The sequence below is a fragment of the Stegostoma tigrinum genome, chromosome 1, assembly GCF_030684315.1.
Source record: "Stegostoma tigrinum isolate sSteTig4 chromosome 1, sSteTig4.hap1, whole genome shotgun sequence".
In the NCBI taxonomy this organism is placed as follows: Eukaryota; Metazoa; Chordata; class Chondrichthyes; order Orectolobiformes; family Stegostomatidae; genus Stegostoma; species Stegostoma tigrinum.
In genome coordinates, this window is record NC_081354.1 from 10,687,093 (window position 1) to 10,710,318 (window position 23,226).

General features: G+C 40.7%; 2 protein-coding genes across 4 annotated transcripts in view; one reads left to right on the forward strand and one right to left on the reverse strand.

Moving 5' to 3' along the window:
• Positions 1–7,158: 7,158 nt before the first annotated feature.
• On the reverse strand, positions 7,159–17,503 carry ints12 (integrator complex subunit 12). The gene is made up of 6 exons (XM_048545073.2): positions 17,210–17,503; positions 14,416–14,568; positions 13,879–14,060; positions 11,898–12,057; positions 11,482–11,631; positions 7,159–8,933 (listed from the first exon to the last, which is right to left on the reverse strand). Exons 1-6 carry the CDS (start codon positions 17,360–17,362, stop codon positions 8,370–8,372), a joined length of 1,362 nt encoding a protein of 453 aa, XP_048401030.1. The 5' UTR covers positions 17,363–17,503; the 3' UTR covers positions 7,159–8,369.
• A 24-nt stretch (positions 17,504–17,527) lies between these two features.
• gstcd (glutathione S-transferase, C-terminal domain containing) overlaps positions 17,528–23,226 on the forward strand; it is a 171,290-nt gene continuing 165,591 nt past the window's right edge. For all 3 annotated transcript variants that reach the window (XM_059651281.1, XM_059651296.1, XM_059651334.1), the window contains exons 1-2: positions 17,528–17,611; positions 21,681–22,106. In XM_059651281.1, the coding sequence (XP_059507264.1) occupies positions 21,693–22,106 (414 nt within the window). In that variant the 5' untranslated portion in view covers positions 17,528–17,611; positions 21,681–21,692. The remainder of the gene's footprint in view (positions 17,612–21,680; positions 22,107–23,226) is intronic.

Consider the following 23,226-nt stretch of genomic DNA (forward strand, 5'->3'; position numbering starts at 1 on the left):
TTGGATGTTTCTGTAATGATGGCACGATGGCTCAGTGGTTAGTACTGCTGCCTCACAGTGCCTGGGACCTGTGTTCAATTCTACCCTCGGGTGGAATCTGTGAAGTTTGCACTTACTCCCTGTGTCCGCGCGGGTTTCTCCCAGGTGCTCTGGTCTCCTCCCACAGTCCAAAGATGTGCAGGTTAGGTGGATTGTCTCTGTTAAATTGCCCATAATGTTCAAGGGTGTGTAGTCTAGGTGGATTAACCATAGGAAATACAAGGATTGGGTTAGGGGATGGGTCTGGGCAGGATGCTCTTTGGAGGGGCATTGTGGACTTGATGGGCCGAATGGTCTGCTCCCACACTGTGGGGATTTATGAATGAATTTGGAAGACAGTTGTCCCTTTAAACCATGGCCATTATTAGTAACAAGTGAATGCACATCTTTCAGGAGTCAAGTCCAAATATTGCACTCACACAATCAACTTGTGATCATTACATATCCTTTTTAACATGACATGATGGGCATTTGGCTTTGGAAATAGTGAGAATTTTAATTGACTCCATTCCAGGCTGAATAGATAATGTGCTAAAACAAGTGCTTGTCTCAGGTCTGTTTGTCACATTGCTGCATTTATCTTTCAATTTCAATAATCTTTAATACAATCAAAAATTGGTACTTTTTCACAAATCTCATTCCTAGATTATATCTATTTTTAAAGCAAATATTCCCCGATGCGCTCTGTTCAGTAATTGCTACACTGTCAATGTGTCTCTGAGAGATTACTTTATAACATGCTATTTGTTACATGTATTAAAGTGATTCCTTTTTCCTCCAGTAAATGTATTTGTTTTATTTATACACAGGATGTGAGGATCACTGGCAAGGCCAGTCTTTATTTGGCTCCCATCTCTAATAAACCTTGAGAAGGGTGAACTGTGCAGTTCAGGTAGACAATTAAATCTCATAAGAGTCTGACACTACTGTATGGCTTGCTAGGCTGTTTCAGAGGTCAATCAAGAGCCAGACTGGATGAGAACAGCTAAAGCTCTTCCTTAAATGGCATTAGTGCCCCTGATAACACAGTGTGGAGCTGGAGAAACACAGCAGGCCAGGCAGTGTCAGATGAACAGGAAAGTTGACTTTTCGGGTTAGGACCCATGCTCAAACATCAACTTTCCTGCTCCTCTGATGCTGAATGGTCTGCTGTGCTCCTCCACCTCCACACTGTGTTGTCACTGACTCCAACATGTGCAGTTCTTACTGTCTCTTTGTGAACCTGATTGTGTTTTACAATAATCCAGTATTTATTTTTTTCACTTGTTCATTTCACCAAATGTGGCCATTACTTGCTGTAGAGTCACCAGACCTGAAATGTTAAACTTTGTACTCTTCTGCTGAATTTTGTCAGCAATTTCTCTTTTTTGTTTCAGATTTCCAGCATCTACAGTTATTAGTTTTATTTGCTGCCCATTCCTAATTACCCTTGAGAAGGTGGTGGCTCATTGCCTTCAAGATCATAGAATCAAACAGTATAGAAGAGGCCCTTCTACCCATTGGGTCCATACCGCATCATATGCGTTAGCAAACTTTTTATTTTAGATTTACTTGATTGATGAATTTATGTTCACCAAGTACCATAGTGGGATTCCAACTTATTTCAAGAAACTTATTCCATGTCTCAGGTTATAGTCTAGACACATAATCACTATGTTACCAATTGCTTTTATCCAATTCCATTTTACTCGCTATATGATTTTACGAATTGATTTTACAATTAATTGGTTGAAAACTTTGGACCCTTCATTCTGAATCTACTTTCCCTTTATGAATTGGATTTTTGAAAACTTTCTTATAGCCCAAAGAAAACAATTGGTTTGTGATATTACAACCTCCTCTCGACATGGTATTATCAGGAATCAGAAACCCTTCTTGAAATTATACAATTTCATGGCGTGGACAACATCAACAGGGCAACACACTGTACCTCCCTGGATGGGAGATGGCAAATGAGTTAGGGGTTTCAGGACATTCCCATGTCTTGTCCTTCTGAGGGGTAGAGGCCATGAGATTCTTTATGCCGTCGTGCTATGTGTGGTGAGCTGCTCTGCCCAATCTAACATTGCACACGGCTAAACAGTCCTATGCATTCTTCCCAGAACACAAGCTTAAAGCTGATATCTTGAAAAGGTCACATGACATTTCTCAAACTAGGACAAGGAAATGCTCCAAGCTGTTCTGGCTGGCTTATCTGTTTATCCCAGAACCAAAATCACTTGAACAAATTATCTAGTTGTTATTAGCTTGCCGTTTGCATCTCTCACCATTCCAATATTTTCCTGGCTGATCTTCCATTCACATTCAATTTCAAATCATGCAAGTCACTGCTCTCCACACCCTGGCTGCATCTTGTTTACCCATCACTCTTGTTTCACCTGACCTGAATTGGCTTCCAATAATCAACAACTCAAATTCTGATCCTCGTGTTTCAATCCTTTCATTGCACTTTTGTGTCTTTCTAAATCATCTGATTCTGGCCAGCCCCTGTACTCTCTGTCTCCCAGGAACTGACTATTTGACTGTCTGTTCCTTCAGTCCCCTTACTTAGATCTTATGCTCTGGCATTCCCTCCGAAAACGTCTCCAGCATTTTCTCCTCCTTTAAAACCCACCTAAAATCTGCTCCTTTGGTCACTACTCCATATCTTTGGAATCTCTAATCTGTCAAAACAGGCCATTCAGCCCCAACCAGTCACACTGACCCTCTGAACAGCATCCCACCCAGAATCACCGCCCTACCCAGCCTACACATCCCTGGGCAATAGGGGCAATTTAGCTTGGCTAATCCAAATAACCTGCACATCTTTGGATTTTGGGAGGAAACTGGAGGAAACCCACGCTGACACAGGGAGAATGTGCAAACTCCACACAGACAGTCACCTGAGGCTGGAATTGAATGCGGGTCCCGGGTGCTATAAGACAGCAGTGTAACCACAGTACTGCCCTAAAGCTACTCCTAAAAGCTCCTCTTTTATCTCTGCATAAATGTTTCTTGGATCTCGCCTTGGTGAAGTGTCATGGGATGGTTTTCTACATTAAAGATGCTACATTAATACCAATTCATGTTGTTTATGCTGATGTGAACCTATCCTGCTGAATGTGACAGTGTATCCGTGTGGCAGCGTATCCTTGGACGGGTGACAAGATGCTTGCATCAGTGTATGTGACAATGAAATGATACAGCCCTTGCTGGACAAGTGCAAGCAGACTAACCCAGCAAGTTTACATTGTGCAAACTCACGTCGTTAATCTTTTTGCACTTGTCCAGCAACAGCTGTATCATTTCATTGTGTTTACATTGTGGAAACCTGCTTCACAAGGAAACTTGTTATGAAAAATCAATCCTAAGAGTTCAGACCCTGTGCCAGATTTATGAAACAATATTCTATGTTCTGCATTCAGATTATCTCTCACTCCAGACAAAGGGGTATGTTACATCACAGACAATCAGAGTGTCACCCTTTATATTTAGATATGTGATTTATTTTCCACAGTCATCACTGAACCCTGTCACCGTGCTTGATGAGTGGTAGCTGGCTGCAGTTTGATTAAACAGCACATTTCAAATCTAATGTAACATGGCCCAGTGTTGAAATGGTATCACCTAACCCACATTCAGACCCCTGTCATTGAGAACTGCACTAAGCACTGACAGATAAAGGCTCTGCAATAGCAAACAACTGTTTCAGCTTAAAACCTTGATAGCTTTTATGGAAGAACAGATAAATTGATCGGCAAGAGAATCTGAGTCAATCAATCATACATGGCACCCTCATGACTAAGCACTTTCTGTTAACTCCCTAGCATTCCACACTTTTACTCCCTTGGGAGATGCAAACACCCAGGAATTCCCCAGGCCATGAAATATTGGAAAACATCTCTCTGGCTCCCCCATGTGCTCAAGATCATGGCAACCTCCTCCTCTCTGTAGCCACTTGTCTCATGCACTGAGAGATGTCAGCCCCTGTCGAGGATGGATCCAGATCTCTTGCGAAGGTGATACAAAATGTCAAAGACCCACCCCAATGGCCCTGCACATGAGGTTCACTGCAATTGCTACTCTAGCATTGTAACTTTCCTCTCATCATCTCAATGATCACCTGTAGAAAAAACGAATTTGGGAAATAGCAGTTGGACGTTCAGGGCAGGCTTTGTCGCAACATTGAAAAAAAACACAAGAAACACTTTTGACTGCGACTAATAAGATTTATTGAAGAATAAATAAGTAAATTTTGCTACAGCAGAACTTTATGATTGAAAACGCAGAATTCTGGCAATTGGTAAACGGCCAGAATGAAAGCAGGCTGTGATTCTTCAGGTTCATAAGGCTTTTTCAGAATGGCGCAGAGGCTCTGTGATTAGCACTGCTACCTCACATTTCCAGGAACCCAGGTTTGACTCCACCCTTGGGTGATCGTCTGTATGGAGTTTACATATTCTCCTTGTAGCCATGTGGGTTTCCTCCCATGCTGAAAGATATGCAAATTGGGTGGATTGGCTCTTCAAATTTCAGTGTCTAGGCAAATGCGAGCTAGGTGGATTAGCCATGGAAATATTAGGGTAGGTCTGGGTGAGAAGCCCTTTCAAGGTTTGGTCTGGCTGAAACTATTTTGATATAATTATATATTCAAGCTTATTTCTTCTTTTAAAGTTGCTGTTTGGTTTGTTTTAATTTATTGCCTGAAGGCACGAGTGGATGCTTGGTGTGGTATTCATAGAATGAAAGCGGCCATTCAGCCTGTCATGTCTGTGCTGATCTCTGCAAGAGTAACACATTTAGTCCTGCACTCCTGTCCTTTTCCTGTAGCCCTGCAAATCTTTTCTGCTTGGATCTAAGCCCCTTATGAAAGCTTGGATTGAATCTGTCACCACCATTCACTCAATGCATTCCTTGCTGTGTAAAAGTAGACTTTTTCTTACTTTCCCTACAATTCTTTCAGCAATGTTGCTTGAGCGTCAATATTCTACAGGTTTCTCCATGCATGACTCCCTGACACTACCTGAGGACCATTTGATCATCAGGAACATGTCTCGGCTGAATCAGACCCGTTTCACCTTAACCCTTGTCCAAGTGCACATCCAGAAGGCAACCATTGGGTGGTGATCAAGAGCAAAATCCACAAGCCATTTTAGCCACTGTCCTGCTGATTATTTTGAATCAGCCAAGGTAGGAGATATTACGATCAAACCTGACCCTTTCTGATCTGTTCAGTTCAGTGTTTCATCTTCTTAATCAGGAAGTGGAGGTGGCAGATTGGAAGATCTCCATGCAGGACTGCTCATCAGACTGGCCACAATGACCCTAAGGGTCAAGGGGGTCTTTCAGACTGACTTTCTGCAGCTATGTCCCAGCTCCAATTTCCCTGGAGTGGGAGCGTGTGATATACAGGTTACACAATAAGATACATTCTGTTACTGATGGCACCGGGGTGACTGGAGTAAATCATCTGGCTCAAAAACTGTAATTTAATTACAATTATCACATTTCCTTTAAAGATTTGGGTTTTTTTTGTCACAATAAATTAGTCATGTCAAATGGAGAAATTAATTGTTCAGATAGCTGAAAATTATCACTGAGGTAGATTTTTTGGTCAGATATTAGTGTTGAGGCTAATTTGCAGCCAGAGGACGGAAATGAAGATGCTGTACAAATCAGCCATGGTCTCCCTGAGTGAATGCTGGAACATTCTTAAAAGGCTCAGTAGTATAATTCTACAGTGGTTGCTGTGTTCCAAATAGTTCAAACACTTAGTTTATATTCTAGGGCTTGTCCCAGCTCCCATGGAAACACTGTCAGTGAAATACCATGGATCAAAGCTGAATAACGGAAGCTGCAATGTAGCACTTATACAATTCTTTGATAAAAAGGTACAAACTTACACAACAGGACTAAGGTACGCAGTCCTTTGAGTACATTCCACATTCAGTAAGATTGCAGCTAATCTAATTCCAACACATTTCTACTTAACCCCTTAACTTTTCGCCCCCTTATCATGAATCTCTCTCTGCCTTAAAAATATAAAAAGACTTTGCTTCCTGAGTGTTTTGGAAATTTCTTCCTCCAATGACTCATAACCCTTGAAGATAATATTTTTTCAAATCTCTATTTGTTCATAGAACGTGGGCGCTGCAGCCTTGGCCGGTGTTTATTTTCATCCCTAATTGCCCAGAGGGCAATTAAAGGTGAGCTACATTGCTCTGGGTCTGGAGTTACATGAAGACCAGACAATGTAAGGATGGCATTTCTTTATCTACATGTGACAAACATGGGTTTTACAACAATCAACAGTGGGGTAGACTTTTTAGCAAATTTAAATTTCACCATGTTCCATGCTGGAATTCCATTCCACCAGAACTTTAGCTTGGGGTTCCGGATCACTACTCCAGTGACATTGTCACTATGCTACCTCCATGCCTCCTGTCCTTTTGATCTTAAATAGATGATCCCTTATTTTACAAAGTGATCTCTATTTCTTGATTCTCCCACAAGAAAATGTCATGGTTGGCGTTATGGAGAAATTTTGCTGATCTTACCTCCTTTTTGACTAAACGATACAGGCAAAGTTCATGATAATATGGAGTGTTTCTAATGGAGTGCTGCAGTGTCAGAGGTGCAGCCTTCGAAATGAGATATTAAAATGAGTTAGTCTGCCTGCTCTAGTGAATGTAAAAGATCCTCAGGAGTAGATCTGCAGACAATATTGACTCCGCAGCAATAGTTCTGCGCTGTTCTTAGGATCTCTGAGTGTGAAAACTGGACACGTTTCTCCCTAATGATAAAAGTTAAGAATTTATTTTTAAACACTGATTTGTATGGAGAATGAACTTTCAGAGGAAGTGATGGATGTGGTACAGTTACATTGTTTAAAAGGCATTTAGATAAGTACATAAATAAGAAATATTAGGAGGGATTTGGGCCAAGTACAGGTAGATGGCACTACTTTAGTTTGGGGGTTGGTCGGCCTGGACAGTTGGACTGAAGGGTCTGTTTGTGTGCTGTATGATTCTATGACTTTATAAATACTCATTGTGGGAAAGCACCTTGAGACTCACTTAACACATAAATGCAAATTACAGGATAATTTTGTTCAGGACAGAAAAAGGACTGTTCACAGGGTGTGACTAATTCTTTTTTAATACCAGTGCAGTTCACCAACCGGAGATATCTCCATTGAAAGTAATACACACAAGACAAAATATGTAAAAAAGGTCCACTTGACTCAGATTTCAAACCTCCCTTGTCTTCAACATCACAGTAAACTGGTCTCTCACTCAACTTTCAAGATTTATTTTCAGAAGTGCAATATGGTTTTGGCCTATTGAGAACTCAGTTACTAAAAATTTCAGGGTAAGTTTTCTGTCTGCTATCTGAGGAAAACCACAGAATGGGTTAAGAAAGAAGGCATTTGCCATTTTTGTAATGAGCAGCACACAAGAGGTAACTGGCCTCTACAAACAGACACTGCATTGCTTAAATCAGCCAGGTCTGCTTCAGAACACATTTGATCAGGAAACTGACCCGATTCATCAACAATCTGTTTAGAACAGACATTCCTTTATATAAAAATGACTGACAGGAAATTAATTGATAAAAATGTCAACCTCTAAAACTAATGAATTCTTCACCATGTGACAGCAGGATTTCTCCATTTCCATGTCTTAAAGTCTCCGTGTTTAATATCTTATTTCTGCAGGTTGTAGGTTGAACCCATTCAGAATGAGAAAGGCCCTCCCCTCACCAACAAATGTTGGGTAGCTTTTAGGAAGGCTTTTGGGACAGGAGAGAATTGTGATCTCAGAAACCTATATAATTCTAACAGGACTAGCCTGGGTAAACACGAGAATGATGTTTCCAATGACAGGGGAGTCCAGAACCAGCGGTCACAGAGTATGGAGTAGGCCATTTAGGACGGAGATGAGGCAAAATCTATTCACTTAGAGACAGCTGTCAGCTTGTGGAATTTTCAGCCACAGAAAGCAGCTGAGGCCAAAACCTCGAATATTTTTAAGGAGTTATAAAGTTCTTGGGCTAAATGGATCAAATGGTATGGAGAGAAAGTGGGAACAGGATACTGAGTTGGATGGGTCACAAATCATATTGAATAGGACAGAAGGCTTTAGGGGCTGAATGGCCTACTCTTGCTCCTAGTTTTGGTTTCTATGTGCTCTCGATCACTGCTCAGAAAAAATCCCTTTGGAAGAAAACTAGGAAGCAATATCTGTGTAAAAGTAACTTCTCTGGTCTCCTTGGCAATGATGAGGTGCCTGCTTTTCAATGCAGAAACGCAAAGACAACAGAGAAGCACAACTGTTCAAATAGGTTAAAATTCACTTTTTAAGTTTTTTCTGTGCCGCCTTCTTCTTTACCATCTGGAGCCGTTTCATAGCATTAAGCTGCGACTCTTGAGAGGTTGGCAACTTAACAACAGAAGAGTTGCCAACTTCAGTGGGAGTCTTGGCACCGTTGTTGCTGTTAGTAGCAGTGGACGTGCCCCCTCCATTCCCACTATTAGACTGGCTGCCACTGTTGCTTGGTCCAGTTAGGCCCACCTTGCTAACATTGTCGTTGCTGGATGATCGGTTGAGACTAGGTTTCCCCAGAGTTAGGGGAGGTGGTGGCTTTATAGGTCCAGTGCTGGAGCTAATGCCTGTGGTCATTTTTGACCCCAGCCCTGCTTTGGATGTTGCCAGTCCAGACAGACCCACTGCCTTTTGATTATTGGATGATGCAGCAGGCTTCCCACTGGTGCTTTGCACAGACGATCCCAGTTTAGCTGTGGAGGGTGCTGCAGTTGATGTTTTAGCTCCAAAGGCAGCCCATCCTGTAAGTCCACTAACAGAAGAGGAGGAAGTGTTTGAACTGGAGGAATTCCCAGAAGCAGATGAAGATGCCTGCAAAACAAAAGGAAACAAAAAATTACCTTTCTGGTCTATCATCGAAACTCAGACCTTGTTTGCGTTCTTTCTCCCACACACCCACAGCTCAAAAGCCTGTTTCTAACTTTTCCCGATTGTGAAGAAAGGTGGTCAAAGTAAACTGTTAACTCAGTTCTCTCCACAGATGCTGACAGTCCTGCTGAGTTTTGTCTTTATTTTAAACTTCTAGCATCTGCAGTTTTCTGCTTTTCAAACATAGTTTTAGATGTCTAAGATAAAGACTACATCCATATTTCCATTCATCTTCAACTACAGATTGTTTCCTGTTCAGGATTCAGCTACTAATCTGCTGCATTTGAAACAAACCTTAAAGTCTACAAAATTCATGTAAGCTGCAATTCAGAAATAAATACAAACCAGTTCTGCTTCAAAGGTTGAGCCTTACCCTGATGGCTACAGTTTTAGTGTTTTCACTATCATTGCCTGGATTTGAACCATGTAATAGGAATGAAGATTTCACAGGTTTTGTGGCACAGTAGCAATGACCTACCTCTGGGCTAGAAGGTCCAGTTTCAAGACTCAGAGGAAACACTGTTGCCTCCAAGTCACAAAATTTTGGCTTCAAACTCCACTCCAGGGCTTGAGTGCAAAATCTGAAACTGATATTCAAATGCAGTACTTGGGGTGACAGCACTGATGATGATGATAAATTGAGGCCCCTTCTGCCAGCTTAGCTGGCTGGGAAAAGATTCCACTAGTTTGGATAAGAACAGTGGAGGTATCCCCAGAGTCCTGGGCAATAATCAGGTTGCAAACAACATCACAAAAAACCAACGGCTTATTATTTAATCATTATTAAAGGAACTTGCTGTGCATTTTGCTTCCTATGTTACAACAGTGATTATGTTGCATTGACTGTACAGTGTTTTGAAACGTCTCATAAAAACATAAGTTTCTTTAAGATTCGACTGTCACAAGTGATCGTAGAGTTGCAGGATGGACTTTAACGTTGTAAATGCTATATGTAAAGGAAGAAGTATTTCCTATTAGTGTACAGTTATTTAAGGTTTGTTTGCCTTCAGTGTTTCTTTACTAACTTTTAAAATCAACCATAATGATACTTTCAACTGCTTTCACGAAGAAAAGTGGATAAATACTTGTGGCAGCAGAAAAAGGCAGGGCTATGATGAGACAGCAGGTTGGTTTTGGATTGCTCCAGCAAAGAGGTGGCATGGACATGATGGATAAATGACCTCCGCCCAAAAATGGTGCTAGCAGCATTAGATAGAATCCAGATCAATATTCTAAACATTATAACAGGGGTTATAAATAGTACAGAGAATCCTAATTACTTGCCTGCCTGCCCTAATTAACCCACCAGTGAGAAACAACAAACAATAAAAGCAAAGGAAAAGAAAGATAGATAATTAAAGACTGGTGCTCCTTCCATTCCTGGGGTGATCAGTTAACCTCAGTAAAACTGTGCTAAATCTACTGCCTTACTTTCTCTAGTTTTGGGGCCAAAGCTATCTTGTGTCTATCTACAAGAGAAAGGAAGCTTCAGAGTGCAACATCTCTCTACCTTAACTCATACTCCTTTCCTTCCCAAATCTGGTGATTCAACTTGCCCTACTCCAAATTATAAACTGTTTTCAGATTCATATGGTCACACTCTTCCACTGGGAATACATACATTGCTTGCTTGAACAGTGAGACCAGTTACAGCCATGTTGTCACCACCAGCAATGCAGAATCAATCGGGCGGTGAGAGTACTATAAAGCTTTCACATTCAGTTAGTATATTTTAGGAGCAGCTCTGCACCTGGATAAAGCAACTACAACAATCCTCATGAGATTTTGGGGCATTCTTATAATATGTGAACAACAGCACTCTCCTGAGTCACAATAATGTCTAAACAGGAAAATCATAAAGGGTGCAGCTGTTTTATACGGAGTGTAATTGATTAATTTGAAGGTATTCCTTAGACACTATCACATTTGTACCATACTAAACACAATATCACCTTTACATTAATGCAGTGTGTAAATTAAATCTAAGAATCAGAGCTTTTGGCTTTTATTATTTAAGAAAACCGAACTGATTACCTACTAAAGTTTGGCCACAAAAGGCCGATTTCTTGGTGGATTAACTTCCCCAACATACCCGACTTTTTTCGTTAAACATTGCCTTTCTTGGCTGAAAATGCAATTGAGCCATTTGGAATAACTTTGTGCACATTCCTGACACTACTGGTTTCCTTAGCCTCACGTCAGCCTCGATCATTCATTAAAGATCAGCCTCAAAGATTAACTGTGTGTATCTTACCATCAACTCTTGACAATTCACCAGTTATTTTCTCAGTTAATACAAAAAAAATCATTCCCTGATATTTCAAGTTGTCCGGTAGTTCAGAAGATACTGAATTTAGTTCACTAAATGTACCTATTCGTGGTGCAACATCTTTCCAAAAGTGACAGCAAACAGTGTTTAAGCTTAAAAAAAATATGATTTGCTTCCCACCCCAATCAGTAATGATAATTTGTAAAATGACGGTTACCACACCTTCACTTCTGTTCTCTTGAATGCCTGAAATGTGGTCACCTCTTGCTTAAGTTTCATTTCGGGTTTCTTCACCAAGGGATCCTTGACTGAAGGAGCAGCGCTGGCAACTGAGGTGGAAGCTTTTGGAGCAGCCTTTTGTGTCTTCTGTGCCTAAATATAACAGAAATGTGATGAACATAGTTACCAAAAGTTTGCTGATGTGTGATAATAAATGCTGAGCATGACTTCAATCACTGAAACGTTTTACAACCCCTCTAGGATACATCATCATATTATTCTTGAATGTTAGACAAAAGATTATTTTAGTCCAGTCAGTCAGAGATATTAACATTACCAAATGTGATAAACTTATTAAAAAACGACATCAACTTGTACATTGCTGCAACTTTATTGCCTGATTAGAAACAAATTCTTACCATTTTCTTCATCTGCCTTGTACAACGGGCACAATACCATACTAGCCTTGGGTCATTCACATCCTTGTCCGTTACTTGGGGTTTATGGCAGTCTTGGTGGTAAAGGTTGTGACATTCTTGACATTCAACTAGCTGATTACCTGATGTAACAGTCATTTGGCTGTAGGTAAAGTAATAAACAGTTATTAAAAGTTCAAAAGACTAGCCTGCTCTATTAAAGCATACATTATTATATTGACGTTGCAATGCTGTGAAAAGGGTATGTTTCCCCAACACTGGCAGAGTAAATGTCACTAACACACTCGCAGTTATTACTTCATTATCATTAATTCTTCAGTGTGATAACTCTCAGAGGTTGAATTATCTGAAACACTGGGTTACAGACAATTTACATAACTTTCAAGGAATTTTATTTCAGTTGCATATCTGTGAAAAATCAGAAAGTGATACAAGTGCCTGGAAGCACGTTTTAATTGAAGTACTCAGATGAAAGCAAGAATGGCTTGTCACAGCCATTTGAAAACATTGTGAAATGCAAAATTTGATCTTTTTGAAATGATCTGCCCATTAAGGAAAAACAATCCACCCGACAGTCTTGTTGTGGCTGCCAAATGATGATTTGTGCTGCAGGTGTAGTATTGCCAGTTGCCCAATCTTGTTTTACTCCTTTCTGCTACGGCTGACTAAGGGCGAAGACAAGTCCTAACAACAACGATGCAGTTTTCCCAACGCCCACCACTCCTTGGGCAGTGACTTGCTCTATTCAACATTTTTCAATGTTCTTGAGAACTGTTTATTCTTCCACTAGAATATTTGATTTCAAATCCACAAAATAAACCATAAGACCTTAAGAAATAGGAACAAGGTTTGAGCCGCTCAACCTACTCTGCCTTTCAACAGGATCATGGTTGATCGGACATTGCTCACATCCACTTTCCTGCACTGTCCCAGTCTCTTGATTCTCTAAATGATCAAGAATCTATCTCAGTCTTAAATATACACAAGGACTCCACCCCCATAGCTCTCTCTGGCAAGGCGATCCAAAGACACTCAATGCTCGGAGAGGAGAAATTTCACTTCCTCTCCTTCTTCTCCTCTTAAATTGGCTCCCCTTTATTCCGAGACTGTGCCCTCTGGTCCTAGACCCTTCAAGTGGAAACGTTCTCAGCATTAACATGTCAAACCCTTTAAGAATCCTGTGTGTTTCAATGAGATCACCTCTCATGCTTCTAAATTCCAGTGAGTAGAGTCCCACGCTGTATAACCTTTGCTCATAAAACAATCCTTCCACACGGGGATCATTCCAGTTAACCTTCTCAGAGCTGCCTCTCATGAAGTGAAATCTTAAGCAAGGAGACCAAAATTGCCCTTAGTACTCTAGACGTGGTCTCACCAGCTCTTTGTACAGGTGCAATTCGAGTTCCCTACTTTTGTACTCTAACCCCATTGAAGAGGGCTAGTGTTCCATTAGCCTTCCTGACTACTTGCTGCATCTGTTTGCTAGCTTTTTGTGTTTTGTGCAAAAGCATTTCATGCTGTAGAATTCTATGACTCTGTAAGAACTCCCAATTTCCATTGTGCTGCTGCTTTCTGCAGTTTTTGCCATTCAAATAATACTTTCTTTTGAAACACAGAAACCTACCTCTTGAATAAGTAAAATTACCTTTGGGTAATTCTACCTTTTCACCTGCAGTTTCATAACTAACAGATACATTGGAGGACTGCAGCATTATTTAATAGCAAATGGATGTATTTAAGATGACAGCTTTCATTAGAAACAGGGATGTTGGAATTTACGTTGAAAAGATTTATAGCAAGGACAGAAAGTATAGCTTTTAAATAAGGATGAATCACCTCCATCTGCACTAATCTGATTATCTCCCTTAGTTCCTAACTCTACCTAACCTGAACACATCATATGGTCTCAGCTCAGTGTGTCAAAGTTCAGGTCATCAACATGTAAAAAGACAATTTCTCATACCGACACACGACACACGCCAGTCCCATTTCCATGGCAAAGTCCTCTGCACTCTCAAAGCCAGGTAGGTCAGGCATTGGCAGCTCCTTGCTGGATTGAACAGTAATGGGAGAGGATCGATTCTCCGCTTTCTCCAATCTGGCTTTTTTCTGGGGGTCAACTCCCTCCAAAGGATCTAGTTTAACCTTTCAAAAATTTGAAAGATCCATGGGGTTAACTAATCAGTCAATCATTATGAATTAAATTATAAGATAAAGAACAGTGCCTCAAATTTTATATTCCTTGTTTTTGGGCTAAGTACAATGTACAGAATTTAAGATGAACCTGATCTTTTGCCCTTCAGTGAGCTGAAGACAACTTTCTTATGGATAAAATTTGAAATTTTGCATGTGAACAGCAAAATATCCGTTATGTTGTTCCAAATCATGATTATTTATAATTCACTGTCAACAGCATGAACTTTCTCTTGTACTATGAATGGTTTCTATATGGAAACATCTATTTGCAGTTGCAGAACAAATTTAGCCAGAAACTTCTAACCTTTTCACCAGGTCTCTTTTCAGCTTCCTTCTTGGTTTTCTCATTGGAGCTGGATTTACCATTGTTGCCCAGTGAGAGAGATGAAGACACTTTGGATTCCTGCTTTGTTGAACTGGATTTGATGCTGGCAGTCACCTTGGGTGTTTCAATGTCCTAGGCAAGGAGCATAAAACAATGGCTAACAATGGAGGAGTAATTAACACTGGGTGAATGGAGTTTAAGTAGAGATTAGCTGACATCTCATTAAATGCCAGCACATAGACAGGAAGATAATAAATATTTGATGGTCATTCAAAGATACAGGAGTAGTGAATGAGCTACACCCTCTGAAACAACTTACTCTGTGTGATCCTGAATATGAAGCCTTAAAGGCACAACAATGAAATTGCTGGTCTGCAAGTTCTTTATTAAGACAGCCTTACAACTTGGAGATAAGCTGCGTAAGGCAGCAGTTACAATAAGACAGGGAGAATTCAGGCTTTAATTTTTCCAGTCTGTCACAGCAGAGAAATGAAATTGATCAGACAGGGAAGCCACCGTAAATTGTTCCAAAGTTACAATAGATCATCCTTTCAAAAAAAATGTCAAGTCAGAATTTGCATTTATATAGCAAATTATACATCCTCAGGATGCCTCAAAGTGTAGTCATTGTTCATGTATAAACCAGTTCACAGAACACATGAACAATTTTACAGAATTTTGACCCAGACACTGAGTGGAATGGCCACAAAATTCCAAGTCAGGATGGTGTTGTGGCTTGGAGGGGAACTTGCCGTTCCACTCAATCCCTGGGTCAAAATTCTGTAACTACCTTTCCTGTAACAGTCCTGTGGGTGCACCACAGACCAAGAACTGTAGGAGTTCATAAAGACAGCTCACAATCGATTCCTCCAGTGCACTTAGAGTTGCTGGGCCAATCAGTTACATCCATATCCCATGAATAAAGAAAGATAAATGCCACAGCTAATTTGATAGCATAAATATAGCATTATCACATTGTTGAGTTCGTGAGAAAAAATGGCAGTTCATCTGTTTTTGGCAACGGTGATTGAAAAGGGATGTGGCAAGAATGCTGCTCCTCTTAAAAAGGTTTTCCACATTCATCTGGACAGGCAAACATGGACTCAGTTTAAATTCTCATCCAAAGATAAGATCCCACCAACAGTGTAGGAGTATGTCAGTAGTGAACTGCAGTGCCAGCTTGACCATGTTTTCAGGTCCTACAGTGGCAGTTGAATCTAGAACTGTTGCCCTCAGAACTAACAGAACTACCTTCCAAGATAAACTAATACGGATATATTTTAGAAAGAGTCACCAGCGAATCATCTTAGCTTATTTTAAAAATGTGCCAAAAATAGTCTGAAGGTTATCACTTAGTGTATTCTCTCATATTCACACTTTAGAGTTTGAAGCAACACCACAATGAGTGACTGGATGCAATTTTGCATTATAATATTTCCAAACAGAGCAGATTTCTGAACTCATCTCTGCTCTTGGGGCTGGGAAGAATTATACAGCACAACATGGAAGTAAACAAAGATCTGAAGACATCTCTTGGAAGTTCACCTTGCAACAGCATTGCCAGTGTTTGGGTGCATGCTAACTATCTATCCTCTTGGATAAATTGAATATGCAGGAGTATCAAAAACCAAAAATTGGAAATAAACATTTTATAGGCATCTACATTGAATCTCATGTCTATACAGTGACCTTCTGGAAGTCATCATACAAATCACATCAAAGTGAATGTGGTTTTTGATGATGCAATTAGGTTTTATCTTGGAGAGGCAGATAAAACTGTAAGGGTCATGTTTCAAAATATCTTTTGTGGCAATGTTTCACATATGATCATTATGTTGTATATATGCCGAGAAATATGATAACCAGTATTTTCAATGAATAAATCCTCATAAATTACATTCAATTCAGTATTTGGTTTCCAGTACCATCCCATTTGTCTCCAATAACAAAACCACTCTAAACTTCATTCAGCCAAGAACCTGCACTTAGTTTTCTACCATTGTTCTAGCTACTAGGTGATCTCTGTAATGATGTATTCTGCTTTGCTGCAAACTATAAGAGAATTGAGTAATTCATTTCTCTGCTCTACATTAGAGCAGATTAGATACTCAGTTAGGAAGGCACTACTTAGACCTTCACTTTCTCAATATTTTGTTAAAATACCAACTTTTTAATTTCTCTCCCTGTCATTCTTCCCCTCATGCTTAAACACCCTCTTCATTTTTTTTTGTATAACTTTGCAGATTATCTCTTATGCTTTTCTCACAAATTATGCATTCACATCCAAATACTTGATACAGTCACCAAGTAATTAACTGAACAGTGGAAGTGCTGAGATCACTTCATAAGGGGAGCATCCCTTAAACAAAACCCACTCTTGCACAGTTACAGCACCAAATGAAGCCCATTTGCTGGAGAGATCCAAAGCCTACTGCTCTGATGAAAGTTTACCGACTTGAAACATTAAATTTATTTTTCTCTCTTTGCAGCTGCTACCTGATGTGCTGAATATTCTCAGGAAAAGAAACATTTATTATTGCACTGTGCAACCCTCTCTTCACAGCACCGTACACAATTCCTTTCAAGAATGTAGCAACTTCTGTCTCATTCATTGCTTCAAACATTGTGTTCCAATAATAAAACCTACAAAAATAAGCTCCAGCTCCTCTCTGACTCTCTTCATGTCCATTTTAAATCAGCTATTTCCCTATGCCCAACTACCTCATTCAAATAAACCTTTAAAAGTATTACTTTAAATACGAGGAAACTGTACCTTTTGCGCCTGTCGAAAGCTGGAATCACCGCCTCTAGCCAAGGTCTCATCTAGCAGGGCTTTCAGTTTCTCTGCCGAGTCTTTGCTTTTTGAATGGAGATAACCCAAGGCTTTGAGGAAGAGTGGGTCCAGCTCTAGGTTGGGAACAGCCATGTCCTACAAACGTGAAAGAATATGTCGAATACATATATCAATTACAGATTAGTATCAGGGCTGCAACCTCAGGAAGCTTCTAATATCAGCATACTAGCAACTCAGCATCTGCCTAGCGATACTTCCGGTCCCACATTTATATTCGTCCCCGACTTTTAGTCCTAGCAACGGGTAACATCCGGTCCGTCTGTTTAAAGCACTCGCCCCCCTCCCCGGTACCCGGGCATTGATGAGCCAAGTGGGTTGCAGGTAATTGGGTTGCTGTGTTTATGTGGGGTGGAGGTGATGGAATACTGGTATTTATAAAAATCTCTTCAGTTGTGCTCATTTTTCAATTCCTTCCTGTGCTTTGTCTTCCCGACAAGATCCAGGTTTCCAGCTGCAGGACGCCGCCCCATTCGCTGCCCTTCAGTCAAAGCCTCCATCAGTTGCTGGGCTGAGAAAATATTCCATTAGGGAAAAAAATCTCAGCATCTGTGGAGAGAGAAACAGGGTTAACGACTCGGATCCGGTATGACCCCTCTTCAGAAGCCTTAACCACATGTTTCCCTCTCCAGGCCTGCTGAGTTTCCTCAGCATTCTCTGTGTTCGCTTCACTCCGCTGCATTTTGCTTTCATTCAGACGTTCCAGTTTATCGTCAGGCAGCCCGTGTAGGCAAACCTCTTACAACAAAGCAGGACTTGGAATTAGTGAAGTACGTAGAAACACAGAAGCTTAGAAAATAGGTGCAGGAGTACAGTAGGCCATTTGGCCCTTTCAGCCTGAACCACCATTCAATATGGTCGTGGCTGATCATGCAATCTCAGTATCCCATTCCTGCTTTCTCTCCGCACCCCTTGATCCCCTGAGCAGCAAGGGCCACGTCCAGCTCTCTCTCGAATATATCTAATGCACTGGTTTCAATGGCTTCCTGTGGGAAGGAATTCCACAGGTTTGCAACTGTCTGAGTGATGAAATTCTTCCTCATGGCAGTCCTAAATGGCTTACGCCTTATTCTAAGATTGTGACGCCTAGTTCTGGATTTCCCCAAGATTGGGAACATTCTTCCCATTCTTGCCTGTCCAGTTCCATCAGGATTTTATATGTTTCTATGAGATTCCTCCTCATTCTTCTAAATTCATAGAACATAACAGCACAGTACAGGCCCTTCGGCCTTCGATGTTGTGCCGACCTGTCATACCGATCTGAAGTCCATCTAACCTACACTATTCCATGTACGTCCATATGCTTGTTCAATGATGACTTAAATGTACTTAAAGTTGACGAATCTACTACCATTGCAGGCAAAGCATTCCATTCCCTTACTACTCTCTGAGTAAAGAAACTGCCTCTGACATCTGTCCTACATCTCTCATCCCTCAATTTAAAGCTATGCCCCCTTGTGCTCGCCGTCACCATCCTAGGAAAAAGGCTCTCCCTATCCATCCTATCTAACCCTCTGATTATTTTGTATGTCTCAATTAAGTCACCTCTCAACCTTCTTCTCTCTAATGAAAACAGCCTCAAGTCCCTCAGCCTTTCCTCATAAGACCTTCCCTCCATACCAAGCAACATAGAACATAGAACATAGAACAGTACAGCACAGAACAGGCCCTTCAGCCCACAATGTTGTGCCGACCATTGATCCTCATGTATGCACCCTCAAATTTCTGTGACCATATACCTTCCCTCCAAACCAGGCAACATCCGAGTAAATCTCCTCTGCACCCTTTCCAAAGCTTCCACATCCTTCTTATAATGCGGTGACCAGAACTGTACGCAATACTCCAAGTGCGGCCGCACCAGAGTTTTGTACAGCTGCAGCATAACCTTTTGGTTCCGGAACTCGATCCCTCTATTAATAAAAGCTAAAACACTGTGTGCCATCTTAACAGCCCTGTCAACCTGGGTGGCAACTTTCAAGGATCTGTGTACATGGACACCGAGATCTCTTTGCTCATCTACACTACCAAGAATCTTACCATTAGCCCAGTACTTTGCCTTCTGGTTACTCCTACCAAAGTGCATTATTTCACACTTGTCCACCAAGTACAAGCCCAGTCGGTCCAGTCTTTCCTCATATGTCGGTCCTGCCATCCCGGGAACCTTCACTAGACTCCCTCAGTAGCAAGAATGGCCATCTTCAGACGAGGAGACTAAAACTCAAGATGTGGCCTCACCAACGTCCTGTATAACTGCAGGAAGACATCCTTACTCTGATACTCAAATCCTTTTGTTAAGAAGCCCAGCATGCCATTAGCTTTCCTAACTGCCTGCTGCACCTGCATGCCAACCTTCAGTGACTATTCCACCATGACACTCAGGTCTTAATGCTCCTCACCTTTTCCTAAACTGCCACCATTCAGATAATAATCTACCTTCCTGCTTTTGTGACCAAAGTGGATAACCTCATATTTATCCACATTATATTGCATTTTCCAAGTATTTTGCAGCAACTCTGTTAGATTTTGTTTTCAATCTAAGGTAGCAGCATATCATTTCTTTCTTGAATCAGAAATTTAATGTTGCACAAAGCAGTTGGCCTGAAGTGTTTAACTCTGTAGCCTTACTATAGCTCTGCCCACCGGATGAGTTTAGTTCATCTGCCAGGTCGTGGTTCTAAGCTGTTGGTCTCACCCTTACAATTGACAACCATGTAACCTGGGTTGGCCTAATTATTCTTAGACAATACTCTTGTCTTCTATCTCTGTAGCTATGTAATAAACACTTCTTGTTACTCAGCACTGAGCCATTTCTGCCAAAACGTTTTATGATAATTCTTCACCACTTCTTATTAATAAAGTCCCCAGAATAGTATTCCTGAGGGATTAGTAGCAGGATATTTATTTGATTTGATTTATTATCATCATATATACCTAAGTACAATGAAAAGCTTTTGTTTGTGAGCACTATGGGCAGATCAGAGAGTGTTTAGACAGGGTGAGGCAAACAGGGTACGCTACAATCTACTGAAAGGAGAGCAGAGCAGAACCAGGAGCAGCTGCTGCATGCCCTACAACATACAGCACCCTTTCATGGCCTCAGGATAACCAAAGACCTTCATAGCCAATGAAGCCCATTTGAAGTTGAGACTCTGTTGTAGTTGAATTCAGTGGGAATTGATGACGGCAATTTCTACAAAGGAAGGTCCCACAAACAGCTGCAAGATAATGACCAGATTGTTTCTTATGCTAAGGGTTCAGGGTTGCCACCATCACTTGTTCTCCTTTGGTTTTGTCAATTCCTTAGAATCAGTTATATCTACCTTAGAGGCTATTCCAAACTCACCATCTCCTGTACTGAACTTTCAGCTTGGATAATGATAATATCTCAGTAGTATATCTCTAAAGTATGACTGGAACTCTCAAACTTTGAACTTGCATGTAAGAATGCTGATATTGAGCCAATGCTGCCATTGTGAGTAACCTTCAGTCTTGATAGGCTTCAAACAAGTTTTGCTTTAAAAATTTCTTATTATTGATCCTGATTTTTCCCTTGTGAAGGTGGTAGAATAGCTGCCTTGAACTTCTGGTATCAAGTACATTCACAATCATTTTAGGAAGGGAGTTCCAGAATTTTGACCAATGACAGTGAAGGAACAGTAATACAGTTCCAAGTCTGTATATGAGACATTAAGATGAGAATTTAGTGTTAGTTAAGTTGCAAATGCACTATGTAAGTGCAAGTTTAATTAATATTTAACCCACGAACCCTGTTTCAGGAGATTCAGTGTCAAGTTGAAGAATATCCGTGCTAACTGCCATGCAGGAGCCTTTTTTAAGTATATTCAGAATAATAATTATAATTATACGATCAGTTCATTGTCTAATTTGACTAACGGGTCTGTTTCAATGCTCTATGACTCTAATAGTGCCTTTGCTATGTTTCATGGGGGCCATGTGTCAATTCTTCCACAATGCCCTTATGGCTATCTGGCCTCTTCTTAAACAAAAAAGTGCTATATATTTTTTATGAACATTCACTCTATTTTAATATTTTGTGTATTTTGTTCAAAAGCATATGACAGTTATTTTTGATCTTCTGTATTTTCCTTTCATTTGCCTGGAATTCTAGTTTGATTTTAGCTCTTGTTAAGCTGGAAAGTAGTAAGCTATTTCAATTTCAATTATTTCAATTTCTTTCAACCCTTCCTGTTTGATTTCCCTGGAAGAACCAGCAGAAATATTAAATTATCGCTTTTCAGTTGCCGTAATTTTGATTCCTTTGATTGTGACAGAAAGAAATACTTAACAGCATACCTTTTATTAAAAAAAATGCAAATCAATTTGTAGCATCTATGACTGAATTCTTAATGAGCTGCTATTCACCTCTCTATAGGTAGTTGTGGACATGAAGAACAATTGCATGCATGAAGCATGTCTGTACCTGGAACTGTCCAACCACACAGAGGACACAGTCTTTCCTCTCCATACATCCATTGTTTTATTTTTAATGTCCTACTGTGAATCCACATCAATTAAAGTGTTCCTGGTGCCTAACGAAGACAGTGCTAGCAATCTCTTGTGGATGAAAGGAGCACCAACCAACATTCCTATCAATATCCTTTCCCAGCAGGAACTGCCTCCTGTGGTTAAGAGTTGTCGTCTGCCTGCTCTGGTGGAAAAGGATGGGAATTTTTGTCGAGCTGGTCTTGCTGTGGTACTGAGACATATTGTATGGAGAACCTGTGAAACAGACTGCAACAGGAAAGATGTTTCAGAACTGCTTGGCTTCAAAAAGACCTGTTTGAAGGCCTGTGCTGAGGTAAGTAGGAACAGGAACAGGCTATTCAGCTCCTCAAATATATTCCATCATTCAATTCGATCTGTACCTGAACTCACTCAACTTTGTTCCATATTTCTTATTAATTTTGCTTCACAAGATCTGTTGATTTCAGCCATGAATGTTCTTATTGTCTCAGCATTATAGCTTTTTGAAGGAGGAGGTTCCAGTGTTCTGGTTCCTTTGTTTAGGAGAAGAACGTATATGTTGACTTCACTCCTAAGCACCTAGCACTTACTTTACGATTGTGTTCACAATAGTTTATTTGTATTTACCCTAGCAAATCCTATCATCATTTTGATAACCTCTGCTCGCTTCTGTAATTTCTGTTCTGTCTGAACAAAGTCCTTCCGTGGGAATTTCTGATTTTTCTCATATGTAGATAGGCCAATAAGGGGCGAAGCCACATTAGATTTGGTGCTGGGTAATGAGCCCGGCCAGGTGTTAGATTTGAAGTAGGTGAGCACTTTGGTGATAGCGATCACAATTCTGTTATGTTTACTTTAGTGATGTAAAGGGATAGGTGTATACCACTGGGCAAGAGTTATAGCTGGGAGAAAGGCAATTACGATGAGATTAGGCAAGATTTAGGGAGCATAGAATGGGGAAGTAAACTGCAGGGGATGGGCACATTAGAAATGTGGAGCTTATTCAAGGAAAAGCTCCTGTGTGTCCTAGATAAATGTGTACCTGTCAGGCAGGGAGGAAGCTGTAGAGTGCGGGAGCCGTGGTTTACGAAGGAGGTGGAATCTTTGGTCAAGAGGAAGAAGAAGGCTTATGTTAGGATGAGATGTGAAGGCTCAGTTAGGGCACTTGAGGGCTATGAGGTAGCCAGGAAAGACCTAAAGAGAGAGCTCAGAAGAGCCAGGAGGAGACATGAGAAGTTGTTGGTGGATAGGATCAGGGTAAACCCTAAGGCTTTCTATAGGTATTTAAGGAATAAAAGAATGACGAAAGTAAGATTAGGCCCAATCAAGGATAGTAGTGGTAAATTGTGTGTGGAGTCAGATGAGATAGGGGAAGCACTAAATGAATTTTTTTCAACAGTATTCACTCTAGAAAGCGACAATGTTGTCGAGGAGAATACTGAGATACAGGCTAG

Coding starts and splice junctions, on each gene's coding strand:
- ints12 (XM_048545073.2), bottom strand. CDS start 17,362: ATGGCTGTTCCCAACCTAGAGCTGGACCCACTCTTCCTCAAAGCCTTG. Junction 14,569..17,209: donor GCTTTCGACAGGCGCAAAAG/GTACAGTTTCCT, acceptor CTCCTTGCCTAG/GACATTGAAACACCCAAGGT. Junction 12,058..13,878: donor CTGGCGTGTGTCGTGTGTCG/GTATGAGAAATT, acceptor CTTTACCTACAG/CCAAATGACTGTTACATCAG.